Raw genomic sequence first — 21,603 nt, forward strand, 5'->3', positions numbered from 1 at the left:
CCGTTCCATCAGCGTCATTACTACAGGCATCCATTCCCCTTGTACATTGGCATGTATAGTGTAAAGTTGCAGCATGACTGAAGGAGCGGACATAAAGATCCTGTCCATTATCCAAAAATGGGACTGTAACAATTTATTTAAATGTGAATTAGTGGCAAATATGATAACTTTCACGTTGTCCTCCAGTTCAAAATACAACCACCACCTTTCTCCTTTTACGGTCTTAGTATATCTGTCTGCTATAACGTTCAGTTAGTCAATATTCCTTGGTTCAGGTGGTAGGTGCACTTCCTGGCACGGCGCACAGTTCTTTTAATAGATGGTTTCTTCGGTAGATTCACATTGGCTTCGCTTGTAATACGCTGTAACTCATTTTGAATAAAGACAGATGTTGGATCTCGGGAAGTCTCCGCCCTTGCCTTCATGTTCTCTACACATTCCTTTGCCTTAATCCTTCCCCAGTCTGCAGAATGATTCTTGTGTTCAGACGGTTCTTTGACGACTCTGCTTCCACCTTCTGATAACGTGGCTGTTGCATTACACCCGCCACGCATGTCACAGCGCCAAACTACTCCATTCTTATTTTCTCTAAGTCTCGTGTACATGTAGCCAAGATATATTAATTTGTCAGAGCCTCTTTCTGATTTTATGAAGCGAATTTCTTTCGCCATAATTTTGAATTAGTTTACAGCTTCTGGGTTTGTCTTGTATTACCACAGAAATATATTATAAATTGTTGCGAATTTGAGTATTGCCTTCATATATTACAAGTTGTAGCGAATTTTAGTATATGGCCAATTGCCTTTAATACGAATTTTAATGTGTGGCTAATTGTCTTTGATACGAATTTCAATTATGTGTCGAATTGTCTTTGATACGAATTTGAATTATGTGTCGAATTTGATACGAATTTGAATTATGTGTCGAATTGTCTTTGATACGAATTTCAATTATGTGTCGAATTGTCTTTGATACGAATTTCAATTATGTGTCGAATTGTATTTGATACGAATTTGAATTATGTGGCTAGTTGCCTCTGTGACCAATTTTCTGTGGCGAGTTGTCCCCAGCCCGATAATGTAGCTTTGTTTAATTGATATTAACTTTTTTTTCTTCTGTATTTTCAGGTTCTTCTTACTAGTAAATGTCCATTTCACCTGGACGACAGGACCTTCAAGTTGCTTACTGATATTTTCTTGTTTTACGATTTCTCTGTGCATGGATTCATACAGCACTTCAAGGTAATATATCGATTGTTGAACATATAACAATAATATTTTATTTACTCATTATGCAGGACTAGTTTCTCATAAATGAAATTCAAATTACAGTCTTTTTTTTTTCTCTCTCCTAAAATTAGGATGCACGGAATATTCACGTGTATACAGTAATTCCTTTGAACCCATTAAGAAAATAAAATAGTTATTAGTGTATTTCGATGTATTATTAGTCCTTTAATATTTTTCGTTATAAAATTCTCCTGTGAAACCTAAAGAGAAGATAGTGTTTACAAATAATTGATGTCTCATGTTAAATTCCTGTGTACAGTAAGCTGTGTATAAGAATCTTCACTGTAATATTTTAACTTGACATTACATTGTTAATAATCATGCATTTGTTGTCGCAGTACTGCATGATAGAACACTTCTTCAACTCCAACAGCAAAGTTCTGTGCTGCCCCATTGCCGATATGCCACAGAGTATAAAATCTTTAAGTGAAGAACAGCTGGAAGAGTTGCGTCAGCTGTCGTCATTCCGTCAGTATGTGGACACATTGCCGAAAAAGGAGAAGGCTCCACTCCTTCTCGACAACAGTCATTTCAAGGTTGGTACAGTCTGATTTTGTACAAACAGAAAGTTTCTACCAATGATTTTAAAGCCCCCATGTAGTCAAGCTTTTTCAGTCTTTCAAATAACTATTTCAGAAGCAATGTATTAGCCACCGGCGTGGTTCAGTCGGTTAAGACGCTTGCCTGCCAGTCTGAAGTTGCACTCGGACGCGGGTTCGATCCCCACATGGGCTGTTTACCTAGTTGGGTTTTTTCCGAAGTTTTCCCCAACAGTAAAGTGAATGCCAGGTACTCTATGGCTAGTCCTCGGCCTCATCTCGCCAAATACCATATCACTGTCACCAGTCTCATCGATGCTGAATACAGACATGGACAAATTATTAGCAAAATTGACGATTTTTATGGTACACTTTTACAAAATTTGATTTTTCAATTAAGACTACAGTTGACATTTTTACATATTTCTGAGTACTATAATCATAAAAATGTCAACAGTAGTCTAAATTGAAAAGTGAAATTTTGTAAAAATGTCACAAAAATCGTAAATTTTGCTAATAATTTGTCCACGTCTGTAACCTAGTAGTTGATACAGCGTCGTTAAATAACCAACTAAAAAAAAGCAATGAATTGTGATCAGTTGATCCTCTGTTGCCAAATATTCTAGGCTGTTTTCAGACACTTCAAAAAGATTGCCCACTGAGTTTGGGTCATGTGGGGAGTTGGACCATCTTGGTGAAAATATGCGTAGTGTTCTTTTTCTTCAGTAAGGATGCCAAAAGCTGCTGTTTTCATCAATTTTATTTTCAGTTTGTCAGCCATTTTCCTGAAAAATATGGTATTTTAGTTTTTGGTTGTTGGTTTTGCATCCTATTTTCACTGATGTGTTTATATCATCGTTTCCATACAGCCATTGATACCATTTCAAAACATTGAAACTATTTCTTTTTAATCATGATACATATTTTATTTATTTATTTATTTATTTATTTATTTATTTATTTATTTATTTATTTTTATTTTTTTATTTTTCATTTTTTTATTTTTTTTATTTTTTTATTTATTTATTTAGTTATTTATTTATTTATTTGCTCACTCACTCACTCACTCACTTATTTATTTATTTATTTACTCACTCACTCATTGATTTATTTATTTATTTAGTTATTTAGTTAGTTATTTATTTATTTATTTATTTAGTTATTTATTTATTTAGTTATTTATTTATTTATTTACTTATTTACTTATTTATTTACTTACTTATTTACTTATTTATTTATTTACTTATTTATTTATTTACTTATTTATTTAGTTATTTATTTAGTTATTTATTTATTTATTTATTTACTCACTTATTTATTTATTTATTTATTCATTTATTTATTTAGTTATTTATTTATTTAGTTATTTATTTATTTAGTTATTTATTTATTTAGTTATTTATTTAATTAATTAATTTATTTATTTATTCATTCATTCACTTATTTACTTATTTACTTATTTATTTATTCTTGTGTAGTTAAGGCCATGAGGCCTTCTCTTCCACAACACTGGAGGGAAGGTGTTATATGGTCAAATTTACGAGTATTGCAGATGAATCGTATGCACACATTATGAACACGTTGTAGTCTCTCAGCTAAGAGTGAACTTACATTAGTTAGCAAGGAATCGCAATAATCAAAATGGGGCATTACAAGCGTCTGAATAAGATTCTTTTTTAGACTAAGTGGTAGAAATTCTTTCATATGGAACAAGGAGTGAAGTTGAGAAAATATTTTTTTGCAAATGTGTGTTACTTGAGTGTTTCAATTTAGATCGCTATCCATAAAAATGCCAAGATTTTTAACTGTTTCACTGTTCATATATGTTCTTGTAGTCTGCATGGAACCATTGTTAATACCAGCCGTGTCAAAGTTTATGTTTGAACAAGCAGAATGATTTACAAATTCATTGCAGGTGGTACTTCAGAAACTGATGGTGGAATTGCACGAATATGTTGAGAATTTCCACACTTTCCTAAGATGTCTTCACGTGTTGACGTCATCTCTTCCGAAAGCACCCTTAGGGAAACATGTATGTATGCAATTGTCTTGGTTCATTCATAGATTTGGTATTTTTCCTTTTTTAGTTTCTTGTTTCTGCTGAAAACAATTATGACAGTTACAGATGGATACTCAATCCGTTTTTAGACAGTTGCATTCAACCGGTTGAAATTGTAGAAAAAAATAGGCCTATTGAAGAAAGGCTCTCTGAAATATGTACCTGCATATGGAATGTTGAAACTATAAGAATGCAAGAATACCTCGAGCTTGAAAACTGAAGTTATTAAATTTTTTTTACAGCATTTACAAACTGTATTTATGGAAAATAAGTTTCTAGTCTGTGATTTCCATCAAAACAAAAACGAGGAATTTCTGGAAATTGGAAATGATATCAGTGTGCATATATTGAATATAAAATTCAGATATCAGATCCTACTTCCTGAAAAACAGACACATTTTCGCATTAATTATTTCTTGTTTTAAGCTACTGAAACGTTTTCTTATTTTTGTGTTCAACCTTTTTTATTTTAATCTAAAAGAGCCTAAGGGTCGAATTCATAGTCGTTACTTATAAAATGAGGAATCACTTAAGTAATGAGCATTTCCTTAGCACTTATTTCAGATCGTATTGCAGAGACGCTACTCTTTCATATGCACTGAGCATTCCCTTGACATCGAAAGAAATATGGCAACATGGGTAGACATGAGCATTTTAGTACATTCAGTTGTTTTCCAGCTCCTTCAAATTGTTAAATCAACATTATTATCTTACACAAATACAGAAGTAAATATAATAGAGCTAAGAATTATTAAAAAATGTCGAGAAAGCATTTTACAGAAGAAGAAAAAAGTGAGCTAAGAGAACTAGTTATGAAATACAGAGATATCGTCGAAAGTAAAAAATATGATAATTGTTCCCTCCAAAACAAGAAATTGACATGGGACAAAATTGCAGTTGAGTTTAAAGCAAATTCCAGAAATATTCCTGTAAGTAAATCATTCTAATTTATTTTTCAGTTATTTTTATGGTAAACAAAGTGGAAGTGGTATAATTACGCAAATTTTAACAGCTTATTCCTTGGGTAGAACACAATCGAAAACGCAAATAACACTTTGTTGGGACGTGAATAATTTTCGAACAAATACCACTTAAACCTACCTGAAATGATGCTGTAGCATAAAACCTCAAAGCAACCAGTATTTTCAGCAGTGGTTGTATTGTGAATTTTAGTGAGAGACGCCAGAATATCCACAACAGTGTTCTTGTTGAAATGATATCTCCTTTTAAATTGTTGGTCATTGTACTTCTCTAAAGGATTTTTCTATATCTCTGATATATCTTTTGTTTTGCCGAACACATTTTAATTTTTATTATCAACTGATTACAATGCATATGATGAAACACTTGGGTAAGCTGACAAGCTACCTTATTTGAATAAGTGTTCACTTCAGTGGGATTTATGAATTGGAAATGATTATGAGCAACTGCTTAAGGGTTTCCTTACAATAAGTGTTGACTATGAATTCGGCCCTTAATGTACATTAATATACTAGTTTCTTGTTTTATTTTGTAAATCATCTGCAACCCTCTGAGCTCTGACCCACACTTTGGGAACAGTTGTGTTATAATGTTGAAAACTTCAACTATGAAAATTCCCCGACATTTTGGGACTTGCCTTATGCTATGGCCACATTGCACAATCACCCCACCACTGCTAAAAATACTTACCACTCATAAAATGCCACCAATCTCGTTTAAATTTGAATCTAGGTGTAAAGGCAGGCAGGATAGTCATGTGGCCATTGTTAATAGTTTATGCTCTTGCAACAGTCAGTCAATATACAGCTCTTCTCATTGTCGTAAAAATGTTTCTGAAGCGTGTTGTAGTCCGGGTCAGCTTACTTAATACCTAAGGGTGAAACCTAACCATTTTTCCTCATTACTACATAAGCTAGTGGATTATGGTGATTTTCTAGTTTGCAGGTTGAATTTTCTTTTGCCAACTTCGTTTCGAATTTCGGTACTGAGAAATACTACAACTGGTAGTGATTTTATAACTTATGTTGGCAGCAGTGACACAAGTTGTCGATAGTTTAAATTTTGCAAGTTCAAATTGTTCTAGATTTCTGAGCCATTACTGGAAGCTAGTGAAATTTGAACATACTAATAATTAATTAATATCAGTATTAATATTAATACATAATAGTTATTGTATGTGTTGCTTTATGTTGTGGTGACAATTTCAAGATTAGAGTCAGGTAGGCTAAGTGTAAATAAGTATAACATATTTCGTGTGATACATGCACTTCAGTAATAGATAGAAATATCATTTCACATTTTAATTAATTTCTTTCGTGTTTAGACTTTTATTACAATAATGAAGTAAATATTCTAAGGGCCGAATTCATAGTCAACACTTATCGTAAGGAAACACTTAATTTCCAATTCATAAATCCAACTGAAGTGAACACTTATTCAAATAAGGTAGTTTGTCAGCTTACCCAAGTGTTTCCTCATATGCATTGTAATCAGCTGATTCGGTATACAATAGATGATGATTACGATGTAATTTAATTTATTGAGTTCTGTAATTAAAATGAAAATGAGTTTCGGCAAGCAAAAGATATATCAGAGATATGGAAAACCCTTTAGAGATGTATAACGATCAACAATTTAAGAGGAGATACCATTTCGACAAGAACACTGTTGTGAATATTCTGGTGTCTCTCATTTAAATTCACAATACAACCAATGAGGCTTACCGATTTCGCCACTGCTGAAAGTACTGGTTGCTTTGAGATTTTATGATACAGCAGCATTTCAGGTAGATTTAAGTGGCATTTTTTTTTTTTTGGAAAAGTATTCACCTCCCAACAAAGTGTTATTTGCAATTTTGTTTGTATTCTACCCAAAGAATAAGCTGTTAAAATTTGCGTAATTATATCATTTCCACTTTGTTTAGCATAAAAATAACTGAAAAATAAATGAAAATGATTTACTTACAGGAATATTTCCGGAGTTTGCATTACACTCAACTGCAATTTTGCTCCATGTCAGTTTCTTCTTTTGGAAAGAACAATTATCAATTTTTTTTTACTTTCGTCCATATCTCTATATTTCATAACTAGTTATCTTAGCTCACTTCTTTCTTTTCTGTAAAATGCTTTCTGGACATCTGGTATAATTTTTAGCTCTATAATATTTACTTCTGTATTTGTGTATGACAATAATGCTGATTTAACAATTTGAAGGCACTGGAAAACAATTGAATGTAGGAAAGCGCTCACGTCTAGCCATGTTGCCATATTTCTTTCGATGTCAAGGGAATGCTCAGGGCATATGAAAGAGTAGCGTCTCTGCAATACGATCTGAAATAAGTGCTAAGGAAATGCTCATTACTTAAGTGTTTCCTCATTTTATAAGTGACGACTATGAATTCGACCCTAAAGCATGCATTTCAAAGTGGCATTCGTTTTCGGAATTCAAACTAATCATTTCACGTGATCAAACAAAATACATTTTTAGGTTAGATCTCGTGATTCATAAAAATGTTTAGTCAAAGCAATGAATTTCATGTTATCAGACAAAATACATTTTAATATTAGATCATATACTAATCTACTAACTACTAACATAATGTGCGAGAGGTCCAGAAGAAAAATTTACTCTTTCACAAATTATTTAACCTTTTAGAAAACACCACCCCAACATAAAGATGAGATGTGATAAATAAGTAAGACATCGTTATTGTTAATAATAATAATAATAATAATAATTATTATTATTATTATTATTATTATTATTATTATTATTATTATTATTATAGTACATAATTTTATCCTCTTTTGGTGATATCTAGTATTAGTTGGCAACACTGAAGAGAAGGTCAAATTAGTCTTCTAGGAATTACTGTTACGTGATCCTCACTATAGACATTGTTTTGTTAATAGCTTGCATATGCTTTCAGCTAAGGGAAGTCTACAGTATGGCTGTAGCAAGCAACGTTTCAGAAGCATCGCAGTTCAAAGAGTGCTTCCAGCTCCTTGGATTTCAGTCACGTGAAGAATTGCTGGACAAAATCGAGAAAGTCCTGAGCATCCTTCAGAGTGCAATGAAAGAAAAGTCGGGGAAGTGTCCATCATTGAAGGAGGTTGAGCAGAAGCTGTCTGAGTATCACACCAAGATTGCTGAGCTGGGGATGAAGACTGCTGAGCATGCACTGAAGAGTCCGACTAAAATAGATATTGGAGAAAATATCAACAGGCACCAACTGAAAGAGGTAATGTTACATGGGGCTGTGCAGCTTAAAATCTGTAAAATTAATGAAAGCATTATGACTGAAAAATAATATCTAACAAGACGAAAACATTAAAGAATATTAATCATTAATAAGCTTTATCCTTAACTGGTATCTAAACTGGTCTTTATTTCACCGTCCTTAGCAACCAAAGCAATGACTTATACACAACAGTGAATTAAAGTTTTTTTTTTTCTACTCCCACTGCTTAAGTATGCTGTTATTAGCTTGTTTTTAGGGAATTTTACCATGATAATGTTGGTTGCCATTGATGTAAGTCACATTGCTTCCCTTCAATTAGCACTGGTCAGCTTGATGAGTTAATGACCGAATTTGGTATAATTTTCCTCTATCCAATACCTAATTCCCTCTTTACCCTTTGCTATCCAGTCCTCTGACTGAACTCTTACTTTCTTCGACCCCGACGGCATTAGAGCATTCGAGGCCTAGGGGTTCATTTCACTTTCTTTCCTACCCTTCCTACTTTTCTGTTCCTAGTGCTGACCTGTTATGGCACTAAAATCGTCCTCCAGTGGCTTAAGGAGGGAAAGCTGGTGATCAACAAGATCTCCTAGCTAGGTCCAATGGACCTGTCGACCAACAGCAGGTGTGGTCCTCCAGACATTCTGGGGGTTGTGTGTGAATGAAGTAGCCACCAAAACGTTAAAATATGGTGTTCACTTAAATCGGCTACAACTTGCCATTTTCAAGAAATGGATTCGGAACATCTCAAAATCTGTGCTTCAGTGGCTGACCATGATAATATCTTTGAAAAATATTGGAGTGCAAGAGGTCAAATGACTTTATTGTCAAACGCCTGGCATTAGAAAACAACAACAGCAACATTGCTTCCCTAGGAAAACAAGTGAGAATATGTTCTGTTCAACAGTTGCATAGCAACAAACAAAATAATACTCAAAAGTCAACAATCCTCTTAACGTATCTGACGATAAATAATGTAAAATGAAGAAATAAACCAGCTATAATGGCAGGGGGATCATTGTCCTAAACGCACGATATCTCTATTCTGGTTGGATGATCATTCACCTCTGCTTTGGCTTTAGTCAACTATTTTTAATTAACAGTAATTCATTCATGAAAGTTTGGGATAAATATTGTGCAGTCATTATTCATTTCCTTTATGATTTTAAATTATTCATACTTTAAAATATTTCTAATAACTGCATGAACAACATAAACTAAAATTCTTTTATTTTTTCTTCAATTTTTGTGGAATGTATTATTACATTAACATTTCCGTGGTCCATACAACTTTTTTAAAAATAAATAAATCGTGGCTGAAAAGTGATACACTCCTCCTTCAATTTAGTAGAATGCGTTTGAGTCTAAAGAAATCAGAAAACAGCACAACTTTGTCTGTTGTGACGAGAATCCAAGTGCCCACATACTGATAAGGCATCATGTCACAAACACATTCACGTCTGAGTATTGCTGACAAAGTAAATATTATTCAGCACCTTGAAAATAGCGCAAATATTAAAGATATTGCTGGAGAGTTTAAGGTAATATTTATTTATCTATTTATTTACTTGCGTATATATTTTTATTTGTTTATTTATTTATCTACTTACCCACCCACACATCTGTTTATTTACAATATGATATGTCATCTATATTAACGTTATATCAGATTCACTTTTTATAATGAATTAACAACTCTTAAATATCCATTCCCGTATGATCGATTTTTTACTGTACATAATATTCATCTCCTCTGAGGTTCTAGCTGATATGTATATCAGGCAGTAATCTCACTTGACGATATGTGTCAGAGGAAGAACAATTGTTTGTATAAATTTGAAGTCTGATTAGTGTAATATGTAACTAGTCAGCAGTGTGTGCAATGGAGGGGGAAAGAAACTAGCCATCCTACCCCATTATCTCCTGGCCTAGTTGCCTCATAAGTGGTGCCTTATTGGTATCACTTGTGAGGTTCAGACCTGTCTTTGGACAGTTGATTAAACAACATAATATTCCTTGATTTTCATGCTTTACATAAACACGATGCTTGCTGATTGCAGGGGACTTGCTGTGCGTGTTATGTCTAAATAGGTGAACATTGGCTTGCTATATCGATGGAGCAGTGTATCTCGTATCTGTAAATTTGCAGGTGACTCAAGAAGTTATTTTAAAAATTAATTTTTTTTAAAATAGACAAACTTTTTGTATAATTTACTGTTTTGCAAGTTTTTCTACTCAAGGACAAAATATTAGTAACTGTCCTATTTTGTAAATATAATAATAATAATAATAATAATAATAATAATAATAATGTAGTTAAACTAAATGAGCATTTCTGCAGATATGAGGTATCATTTCTGAGCCATCGAAATACTAGAGCTACAATTATAGGTTTTGTTGTTACGATATGAAAAAAGGTACAAGCATGCAGTTTTATTAAAATATCTGAAAAAAAAAAAAAAAGTGTTCAGTTATGTGGAAAAACAAATGGAAGATTTAAAGTTTCAGAAAAAAATGGGAAATAGCAAATTTAAAGGGGCATGTGTAATGACATGCTGGCATGTTGAATGGCATTTCTTGGACACTATTGAAGATAACTAAGAAACTTTTCATCACAAGAAAGTGAAAATTAATGTATAAAGAAAATTAATAACTTGACTTTTTTTTTTTTTTTTTTTTTTTTCCCCCACTCATAACTGTGAACCCCCCTCTTAAATGTGGCAAGATCTGTTTACATAATTTGGATTGACGTGCAGTATGTATTCATCATCTAAGATCATCTGAGCATTGGTTTGATTGGTTTGTCTTTGCTTCTTGCAGAAGTTACTGGAGCTGTCACGCAAGCAGAGACCTCTGTCTGCCTATGAGGAAACGAGAAAGAGTCTGCTGGATTACTTGGCAGGCTCAGTTTTTCCGCAGTTCCTCGTTCCGCCAGTGACAGTGCCGTTTCACGAAGTGTTGTTCTTCAGCAACATGGCCAGGGTGAAACGACACATTGTGGGCACTCCTCGAGCAGTAGTGCACATGGCTCTCAACAACCCATGCTACTATCTGCAGGTACGATACACCTCTGTTTGGCTTATGATGATGCCTGTTGTAGCTATTATTATTATTATTATTATTATTATTATTATTATTATTATTATTATTATTGTTATTCTTATTATTATTATTATTATTATTATTATTATTATTATTATTATTATTATTATTAATGTGATCATCATCATATGGTCGTGAACTTATTCTTTCTCTATGCCTGATTCACTTTTAATTAATTTTAGTTTACATTAATTAGATCAAAACTCTAGTATGCATTTCTAGTATGAAATTTTGTTACAACTAACTCAGCTGAATTAGAAAGCAATCAATGAAAATTCTCGGCTGAATTAGAAAGCACCCAGTGAATATTCATATTGTTATGTTCGTATAGATTTTTGTCCAGTGACTCCAAGAAGGGTTATGAGAAGACTGGTGACTTTTCAAGTGTCAAATTATATTGCAGGCACCAAGAGTTTGATTCTGTATTTCTGTTCAAGATCCTTAAATATGCTATTGTAATCTGTGATTCTGTTGTGTACATCAATTTTCGATGCCCGTGCGTCCTACTTTAAATGGTTCAAACCTACCCGCACGAACGACAGTCCCTGTTTTCTCTCTCTCAGAAAGCAGGTTGGTTCGCTTTTCCCTCTTGTGAGGGAGAAAGAAAGGATCGCACGGCGACGAGTCACATTGGCAGTAGAAGTGCCCCCAGGCATTGTGACATCAACCCACGCTAACACCCGAAACAAAGAAGGGCTTAGTGACGTCAGCTCTGAGAGGGGTATAGAAGAAGGCCCAGCAACCCATAGCGTCAGATTGGTCAGACGGGGGTTAGCTAGCAGCTGCCCTCGTCCAGTGCTAACTCTTCTCGCTTAGGCGCAGAGACTTGCTTTTTGTTTGGACGTGTCTACACACGGCCACCACCCCAGGAACAGGGAGCCAGCCGCTCCCCTGTCTCCTGTATCCTTTCCTACACCAGCTGAATCTTCATCACTTCTTACGTACTTATTTTATTCTCTTCTTGTCACAAGCCTTATCACCACCTACCCGCCCACTTCTCTTCCCTGATCGGCCTTCTCTCACACCTTCCTGACTTCGACTCCCGCACTTTTCCCGGCTTGTTCGATAAAACACAACCCTCTCCTTAATCCCCCTCTAGAGTCAGTAAGTCGCGAGTTCGCTCTGTTGATCCGTCGATAATAGAGGTCACCATCTTCCCTGCTCCTGAAGTCGGTAAGTCGCATAGTATGCTGTGTTGATTCTCCGATGCCAGGAGCTTGTTCTCGAAGTCGGTAAGTCGCACAGTACACTGTGTTGATCCTTCGAACTAGAGAACTGTCTACCCGATTCCCTCTCTCTCGTTATCCTGCCCCCACCATAACACACATGAGAGCAAGTCGATTTTCCCGTTACCCCTACCTCCCTCTCACTCAAGTCGTACTTTACTATCACCCATCATAACTCTCGAAGCCTCAGGACGAATTTCTAAATTATCCATTTTTACCATTATCCCTCCCACAGAACTAGGAGGGAACCACAGTTACACTTTCACTGTTATTTCTGTAATAAACCATGTTACTTTAAAAACAGTCTTTCCTTTAAACTTCATCACAGTTTCGTATCATCACCCCACCCACAAACTACAGCCATCTTGTCATGTCACTCCCGTTTCCCCTCCCCACCTCGACAACACGTCGGAGAGAAACGACAAGGAGACTGGCGTTTGACAATTCTTTTATAAACATTGCTAGTTTTCAGTTTGATTCTGTATTTTTATTCAAGAACCTTAAATATGCTATTATAATCTGTAATTCTTTTATAAACATTGGTAGTTTTGAGTTTGATTCTAAATTTCTATTCAGGATCCTTAAATATGCTATTATAATTTGTGATTCTTTTATAAACATTGGTAGTTTTGAGTTTCTGTATTTTTATTCAAGATCCTTAAATGGGCTATTATAATCCATGATTCTTTTATAAACATTGCTAGTTTTCAGTTTAATTCTGTATTTTTATTCAGGATTCTTAAATACGCTATTATAATCTGTGATTCTGTATTTCTATTCAAGATCCTTAAATATGCCTTTATAATCTGTGATTCTTTTATAAACATTGCTATTTTTGAGTGTGATTCTGTTTTTTTATTCAAGATCCTTAAATATGCTATTATAATATGAGATTCTTTTATAAACATTGCTACTTTTGAGTTTGATTCTGTATTTCAATTAAGATCCTTAAATATGCTATTATAATCTGTGACTCTCTTATAAACATTGCTAGTTTTGAGTTTGATTCTGTATTTCTATTCGAGATCCTTAAATATGCTGTTATAACCTCTGATTATTTTATAAATATTGCTAGTTTTGAGTTTGATTCTGTATTTCTATTCAAGATCCTTAAATATGCTCTTATAACCTCTGACTATTTTATAAACATTGCTAGTTTTGAGTTTGATTCTGTATTTCTATTCGAGATTCTTAAATATGCTCTTATAACCTGTGACTATTTTATAAACATTGCTAGTTTTGAGTTTGATTCTGTATTTCTATTCGAGATTCTTAAATATGCTCTTATAACCTCTGACTATTTTATAAACATTGCTAGTTTTGAGTTTGATTCTGTATTTCTATTCGAGATCCTTAAATATGCTCTTATAACCTCTGACTATTTTATAAACATTGCTAGTTTTGAGTTTGATTCTGTATTTCTATTCGAGATTCTTAAATATGCTATTACAATCTGTGATTCTTTTATAAACATTGCTAGTTTTCGAGTTTCAGCGACAAGTATGAGAACTTCCAAACAGAATTTCTACATTTCTTCCACTGCTTGTACAGCAATAAATTTTATACATTTAATTTATAAACTTAGATCTTGCATAATTGTAAAATATTTACCATATTAATTAGTCTTATTTTTTACAATAATCGTCATTAATATTGTGTTATTATTGCAACTGTCTTCACCGTCTCTTCTCATTAACCTTCATATTTTTTCTCTTTGTTCTTCTGAACAGATATCCATTCTTGCCTCCTCTGTCTTTTTCTCCTGTTTTTTTTTTTAGCCCGTCCCATTCACTCTGCTGTTTTTCTCTACCTTTCTCTCCTTTTGCCTCCCTACTCTTTCTTTTGTTTTTGTTATTTTTTTATGTCCGTCTTATTTTTAACCTCTTTCTATTTCCCTACTTTTCTTTCCTCCTAATCCTCAGTGTCCTGCATGTTATTTCCATTCCTATTCTTCTGATATTGCTACCCTAATCTCTCCACTTCTCACTTTTTTCACGTTTGTTTGTTGTGCAGTGTGACTGCTGCAGGATGGACAAGTCGTCTTCAGTCTCGTCCACGCTGCCCGACATCTGCATCGTGTACAAGCTGCACCTAGAGTGCGGCCGGCTCATCAACATGTACGATTGGCTGCAAGCCTTCCTGGCCATCGTGAGCCCCAGCGAATCAGGAGAGGAGCAGAGAGAAGTCCCCCCGCAGATGCAGTATCCTTTAATTCAACCATGTTACTTCACTGCAACCAGTGTTTAAGCTAGAAAATAAATAATTATCGCCAAAAAATACAGATGAAAAAATTATAAATTTGCAAATTGCAAAAAGATTGTGGAACATGCTAAATAATTGTACAGAAAGATCAAATTAATAAGCTTTACAGAAACAAGAATTATGTAAATTTGCCTTTTGGAGTTTTATCAACAGTAATCTCACTAGAGTTTCTGATTTATCTATAGAAAATCAAAACTCAAGTGGGATTTAATTGACTATTACACGATTAGAAGAAAGTTTATAATGTAATGCAATAAAATATTAATTGACTTATTAAAATTCTATTTCACCTGTAATTAATCATGTAAAACATTGTCAGAACAACTGGATAAATCATCTGCAGCGCATGCATAGAGATAGAATCCCAAAAGTCATGCTCCACTATCATCCAAACGGGAAGAGATCTCTCGGTCGTCCAAAGAAGCTCTGGATTGAAAATTCAACTGTGAGATCGTAACAGGCATTTGGCCTAATACTTGGAGGAGGGGGAGGGGGAGGGGGAGGAGGAGGAGTAGTTCTATTTACTAATGTTAACTTCACCAAAACGTTTGAACGGAGCCATTGTCAGTTGACTATCTATGTGATAAACAAATGGAGATCGCAAAGCTTGTTTTACAGTACCATAAAGAATTTGCAGTTTGAAATGTTGGCAAACAAAGATACAAATGCTAGGGAGTTGATGATAAAAACTGTAGGGATAAGCAACCATGATTGGTTGAAACATGTTGTTCTGTACCGTTTTATTGGTCAAATGCTTCACTAAAATGTTTGAATGGAGCCACCATTTTCAGTTTACTATCTATGCGAGAAACAAATTACAATCACAAAGCATGTTTTCTAGTACCGTGAAGAATTTTAAATCTTGGCAAACAAAGAAACAAATGCTAAGGAGGTAATAAAAATTAGCAGCCATGATTGGTTGAAACACATCATTCCATACTATTTTATTGGTCAAAAGTAGTATGATGTAGTAAAAGTTTAATAGCCACGTTCAAATCAATCTTACCATACTCTTAGGTGTATGTAAGTGAATCATTATATTGGATCTGTTATTTGCAACAAGCTGTTATATCCAGTGATTCTAAAGCAGCTGTTACTTCTATAATAATCATTGTTAGAAAATTATACAATCATCCCTGTGTTGTAGAAATCAGCCGCCTGGGATTGGAACCAGTGTGTAACAGCCTTCTGCACCTCTCCGTTGATCCACTGTATGACAAATGTGTCAATTCCGGTGGGGAATATGTTGAAAAATAGTGCAACAATTGCTTTATTTCTTCCAATAAATCTTTCCATGAAATTGTGTTTTTTTTTACGGCCCTAAAGGCCCCATTGTCCCAAAATTTGTGGAAACATGTTTTTCTCTGTTAAAATCTTCCGCATATCTAACCAGCTAAAAAAGGTGTTTTGTCTAACTTCTGAGCTGTACTGATGATGTGATCACAAAGATAGAGTTGTTTATTGTAAGCAAGGGCTTTTGAAAGATGACGCATACTGTACTTACAGCACGTGACTTCTAGCTCACCCCGTACCATAACTGCTATTGCTGCCACTTGGGTTTCAAACCTGAATTTCCAGTGAAAGTGAACTCTACTTCAGCGCTTATTACACCCAAGTAAGATAGTGTTGTTCCTTAACTGCAGTACAGAGCTCGGTTCACGCAGGCTGTGGCAGAGCTGCAATTTCTTGGCTTCATTAAAACATCGAGAAAGAAGACGGACCATGTTACCAGACTGACGTGGGGAGCTTCGTGAAATATTCGTCTGTGTTCAGACTTCACTGTGATATGATTGTTCCTTTAATGTATATTTGCATGATTGCGTACCAGATGGGTACAGAAAGAAGTTTCCATGAATTCATTTTGATTGTACAAACGAAAAGTCTTAAAACATTTTTGTTTTTAATTATATCTGTTGTATACAGGGTGGAAGTGAAATAACTCTGCAGATTTTCAGACCAAGTAGCTGATGTTGTATGTAACTAAAAAGTGTACAGTGAAACCTCTCATTTACAGACATCGAAGGGATGTAACAATGTGTCCGCATCTGGGAGGTGTCCGTTATTGGGAGGGAGGCTCCCCAATCTAACAGTAAATTTATAATATGCACTAGCCGTACCCATGCGCTCCGCTGCACCCATTAGAAATAAATATAAAGTAATTACATAATTAAAATAGGACATCTGATCCAGGGAACATTCGTGTTTGATAGAAGGATAAATCTTTTATTATGTTACTTAATTTAAATTGTATTTGCATAATTAAAATGCGATCATTTTGATCCAGAGACCACTCATTTGGTCATAAAAATTATTTTAGGAAATACAGGAAACGAATGTACAGAATAGCCTATCAAGTTTTCTGTGCATAAGAAGCTATTTTAATCTTACCTGTCCTCGATTCCCTCAGAAGATACTGTAATAACATTATAGCATTATGTCCATCTAGAGAAACTACACTTTCCAATGGTGAATTAATAATTAATTATACAAATTGGTTAATTTAGCTTCTGATATTACTTCATACAAATACAGAAACATTATCTGTAGGCTATCTTTCATAGCTTTCGATTGTTGCTGTCCAAGGCCCCTTATAGACGAAGTCATTTGTTTTTTAATTCATTACACGGCCTTAGATGGCAGTTATTTTAATTTTAAAACTCATTTATCTCATTAAATATCAGTCCTATCAAAAGTTTTCAAAGAATAAAACTGATCGGAAATTATTTTTAAAAAAACTTTTGTTATGTAACATTTTTCACAAAAATCATTAATAAGCGAGATATTTCGATTTAGTTAATTCAGGCCCCCTTATAACCCCCCTTTTAAATAATGTATTTTGAATGTGATATAGCCTAAAATCTAAGTTACATCGAACTTAATTTATATTCCAATTTTCATCGAAATCCATTCAGCCATTATCGCGTGAAAAGGTAACAAACATACAGACAGACAGACATACAAACAAAAATTTCAAAAAAGCGATTTTCGGTTTCAGGGTGATTAATTATATATGTTAGGACCAATTATTTTTGGAAAATCGAAAATTACCAGAAAAATTTCGGCTACAGATTTATTATTAGTATAGATTATGTACCCCTTCACGCTTTAAATGAAATGTATTACTGTAGTTTAATTCTAAATACAGTATACTACAGTAAATTCGTTGCAAGTTTGAACTACAGTAGATAAGATCGAAAAAGGGAAAAAAAACAGTACTGTGCCATGCAATTTTATTCTAGGTTTACTTACAGTCATGCAGTACTGTAATTTACAGTTTTCAACTTAACCTTTACGTTCAGGTGCCATGTCTCTCGAAACAGAATAATTGATTGAAGTGAAGAGAATAATCCTACTAACCCTATCATGTGTGGAATACAATTTCACGATCGTGGAAACCTTGCACCCATCAGACAGGTTAAATTTCATGACTTTATTTATCCATCCGCTTCCAGCTAACAAGGGGTAGGGCTGGGCTAGTGGTAGCCTACGAGACCCTTACTGTCTTCTTTCATGTTAAGGAATTTCTGTACAGTTCTCAAAACTAAATTTTCCATTTTTGTAACACATTATGTCTTGAAGTCCAAGTTCTGTCCGCAGTCAGGAGGTAAAGCAAGCTGACTGTGAAACAGCTGTCCATGTCCGTGTCTGAGAGTGTCCGTAAACGAGAGTTGAATTTATCATTATTTCTATATTATTTCAGTTGGGACATAAAAATCTGTCGTATATGAGGAGTGTCCGTAAGGAGAGGTTTCACTGTAATACCATATTGGTGGAAAGTCCATAATTTTTCCAGAAAAAAATTGCTTTTTCCCAAATGTTTAACAGCCTCTTATTCGGTAACTATTGCGAGTAGGATCATGACTTTTGGTCATATCGATAGAAAATATAATAAAGAATCATTTATCCCTCTGGCATGTTTCAATATTGTGGACAGTTTCTGTGTAAATTTAATTTACAAACACTAATTTGAAGCCACTGAATGATGCACCTAGATTGCAATGTTGCAGCCAGAGATGGAGGTGGGAGGTAGTTCATCGTTAACGTAGGTAGTCGGACCTGGCTTTGTTGACTTCTTACATCTGTATTATGAGAAGAATGAGAGCTGTGTTAGCGGTGAGGTTACCAGACTGATGAAACTTCCAACTTAATTTTCTAATTAACCGTACATTTAATTACAAAATGTATTACAGTAAAACCCCGATAAGATGCTGTTCAAGGGACTGGGAGTAAACCGGGACTGTGTATTAGGCGGATATACTAATTTTGACTTATATCCAGTATCTATTAGCATTTTTCTTTATTGAAATAAATGATTCATGAAAGGTAATACAGTATTACTCCATTATGTAATTACTATATTGTATGTCAAAGACATTTACAACATCTACTGTACTTAATTCTTTCGAAAAAAAAAAACAGTAATTTATAGTTGTTTGCTGTGTGCATGCACTCCAAGTCCTCATGTTTACCACACTTCAGTTTCCTGCGATTACATCCTCATGACGTCACAGCTGTAGTGATTGAGTCGCGATTTTTTATTATCGTTCTTAATGTCGATGATAGGATTCCTAATGAATCAGAGAGTTGTTTCTGAGTAAGAGTACTGTTCTCATCGTACTTTCGTAAGATTTCCAATTTTTCCGACACAGAAAGCGCTTTTCATTTTAACACTCATTGTAATCACACTCACAGACACTTCAATACACTAAGGGACAACAAACTGTGCAGCAAAAATTTCCAGAATTTTATTAGGGCCGAGTGAGGAATACTGTTTGAGAGAGACGGTTAGCAAGAGGGTGGGACATTGTAACTGCATGTAAGCTTTAACCACGCAGGTAAGGAGTCGAATAAGAGAGCATAACAAGAGGGTGGGGTATACTAAGTTATGAAGTATGAAGGTTTAAATGCGCAGGTAAAGGGTCGAATACCAATACTTTTCAGGTTAATGGCACCAGTGAGTTCAATGACCAAGATGTTTCATTGCTTTTACAGTACATTGCTGAAAATTACATCGAAAATATTCCACAAAATCAGCGTATTATGCAGGACTAGAGTGCAACAAGCGGGGTATTTTATAAAGGCATTATATATGAAATGTGCAGCGACTGGACAAAAAAAAGTGTATTACAAGGGATAGCGTAATAAGCGGGCTATCAAGGTTTTACTGTATATGTGTTTTGTATTCATTTAAGCATACCCTATCGTCCCTTTCAATCTGCAGGATTATTTCACTTCCACCCTGTATATCGTGCAATGGGCATCAAATGGTGATAGAAACAACAGTCCATGAAATTATTTTGGATGGTTTGAATGTCAAATGTGTATTTTGTAAATGCATCCATTTTTGTCACTTTAAGTTGAGTCACGTTGTTGACACAGGGTAAGAAAGTGATATACAGAGTGTCCACAAATTATCTTCAACTCTAGATAACAAAATAATGGAGTATCACAGTTCTGTTTTTTTTTTTTTTTACGTTAAATTTCAGTTGTGCTAAGTAAGTGCTGAAGAGGTAACGACCATTTCCACAAATTGACTACTCCATAAGAGAAGACGCATTATGTTTCCTGGCTCATAGAGACAAGACCATATACACAGGTCCAACGAAATTTCAGGACTAAGTATGGAAGAGAACAACCATCAAAGGCAATAATTCGTGAATGTGCATCAATTACCTCCATTATTTTGCTGTAATGTTCTGCATAATAATTAACAGCATCCAACCACGTTCCCCAACGGGTCAAGACTGGCTGCGGGGGTAAGGGTATTCCAGGGGCAATTATTTGGAACAGCAACGCTCTCATTGTAGCATGTTTGATTCAATTCTTGTCTGCACTGAACAAATGTTAAGCTTTGACTATTCCAACCACAGTAATGCAAAAACAAGTGCTTACATAGGTACACATTAGCTGTAGCTGCTCCATCTATTTGGACCGGTCACATCTCTTAACATGAACTGCTTATACTATGCGAACGGGCGGTCGCTCACCTCCTCTATACTACCGTACATCGGCAACCTGATTGCATGCTGCGTGTGGCAATTCAACGAAGTCTAGTCATAACATTCACAAGAGAGACTCAGAATTCTGTTGTGGAATATCTTGTAAACATCACAAAAGTTGCTTAATTGGTGATGGAGTAATGTTCTGTTCTTTCCTAGAGTTCAGTTTTTTATTGACCTTTAATTTTTAATGTTTTTATTGATGTTGCTATGCATTATTTGTAATGTCTTCAACATGAATAAAACATCTGTCTATATATAAAAATATGGAAGACTACTGCAGTTACGTCATCTTCATTTTTTATTATGGCACCATGAAAAAATCGGCAATGCACAAGGATCATTATTGATAATTATTGACACTGAAAATCCAGGCATACCGGGTACAGATTATTAAATCTGGGGACAAGAAGCAAAATTCGGGGACTGTCCCCGGGAAACGAGGATGTGTGGTAACCTTAAAAACATGAGCGGTGTCTGTAGTAGTAGTAGGAAGTGAAATATGTCTAACCCTTCTTTTGCGTCAGTTACCATTTTAATAAAAAAGTTTATTTTACAAGCAATTGAGCAGTCATATGATCCAAAACAGGCAATTATAACACAAATTGATGAAAAAATGGTAACTTTTGATAAGTTAGTTTGGTAGTAATTATGGTAGAACTGAAAAAACAGAGAAAACAATGCAAGGACTTCAGTTTCTCACGTTCTGTTAAAGTATAATGAAACATGGCACCTAAAACATCAGCAGGAAAAATTAAAGATTACAGAAAAAGATTGAAAAACTTCATTTGCTAGGAGAAAGGTAGAGAGGGAGGAAGGCAGTAAGAAAAGGATTAGGAAAACTCGGGAACGTAGAAAAACTGACAATTCATCAACATCAGCTTCACCATCAAAAGTATATTAGT

General features: G+C 34.6%; 1 protein-coding gene across 2 annotated transcripts in view; it reads left to right on the top strand.

The window, feature by feature from the left end:
* Window positions 1-20,965, top strand: part of Orc3 (origin recognition complex subunit 3) — a 42,835-nt gene extending 21,870 nt beyond the window's left edge. For both annotated transcript variants that reach the window (XM_069832823.1, XM_069832824.1), the window contains 7 exons: window positions 1,128-1,241; window positions 1,628-1,825; window positions 3,744-3,860; window positions 7,798-8,109; window positions 10,930-11,166; window positions 14,451-14,638; window positions 16,348-20,965. In XM_069832823.1, the coding sequence (XP_069688924.1) occupies window positions 1,128-1,241; window positions 1,628-1,825; window positions 3,744-3,860; window positions 7,798-8,109; window positions 10,930-11,166; window positions 14,451-14,638; window positions 16,348-16,453 (1,272 nt within the window). In that variant the 3' untranslated portion in view covers window positions 16,454-20,965. The remainder of the gene's footprint in view (window positions 1-1,127; window positions 1,242-1,627; window positions 1,826-3,743; window positions 3,861-7,797; window positions 8,110-10,929; window positions 11,167-14,450; window positions 14,639-16,347) is intronic.
* Window positions 20,966-21,603: the final 638 nt, after the last annotated feature.

The sequence above is a fragment of the Periplaneta americana genome, chromosome 8, assembly GCF_040183065.1.
Source record: "Periplaneta americana isolate PAMFEO1 chromosome 8, P.americana_PAMFEO1_priV1, whole genome shotgun sequence".
In the NCBI taxonomy this organism is placed as follows: Eukaryota; Metazoa; Arthropoda; class Insecta; order Blattodea; family Blattidae; genus Periplaneta; species Periplaneta americana.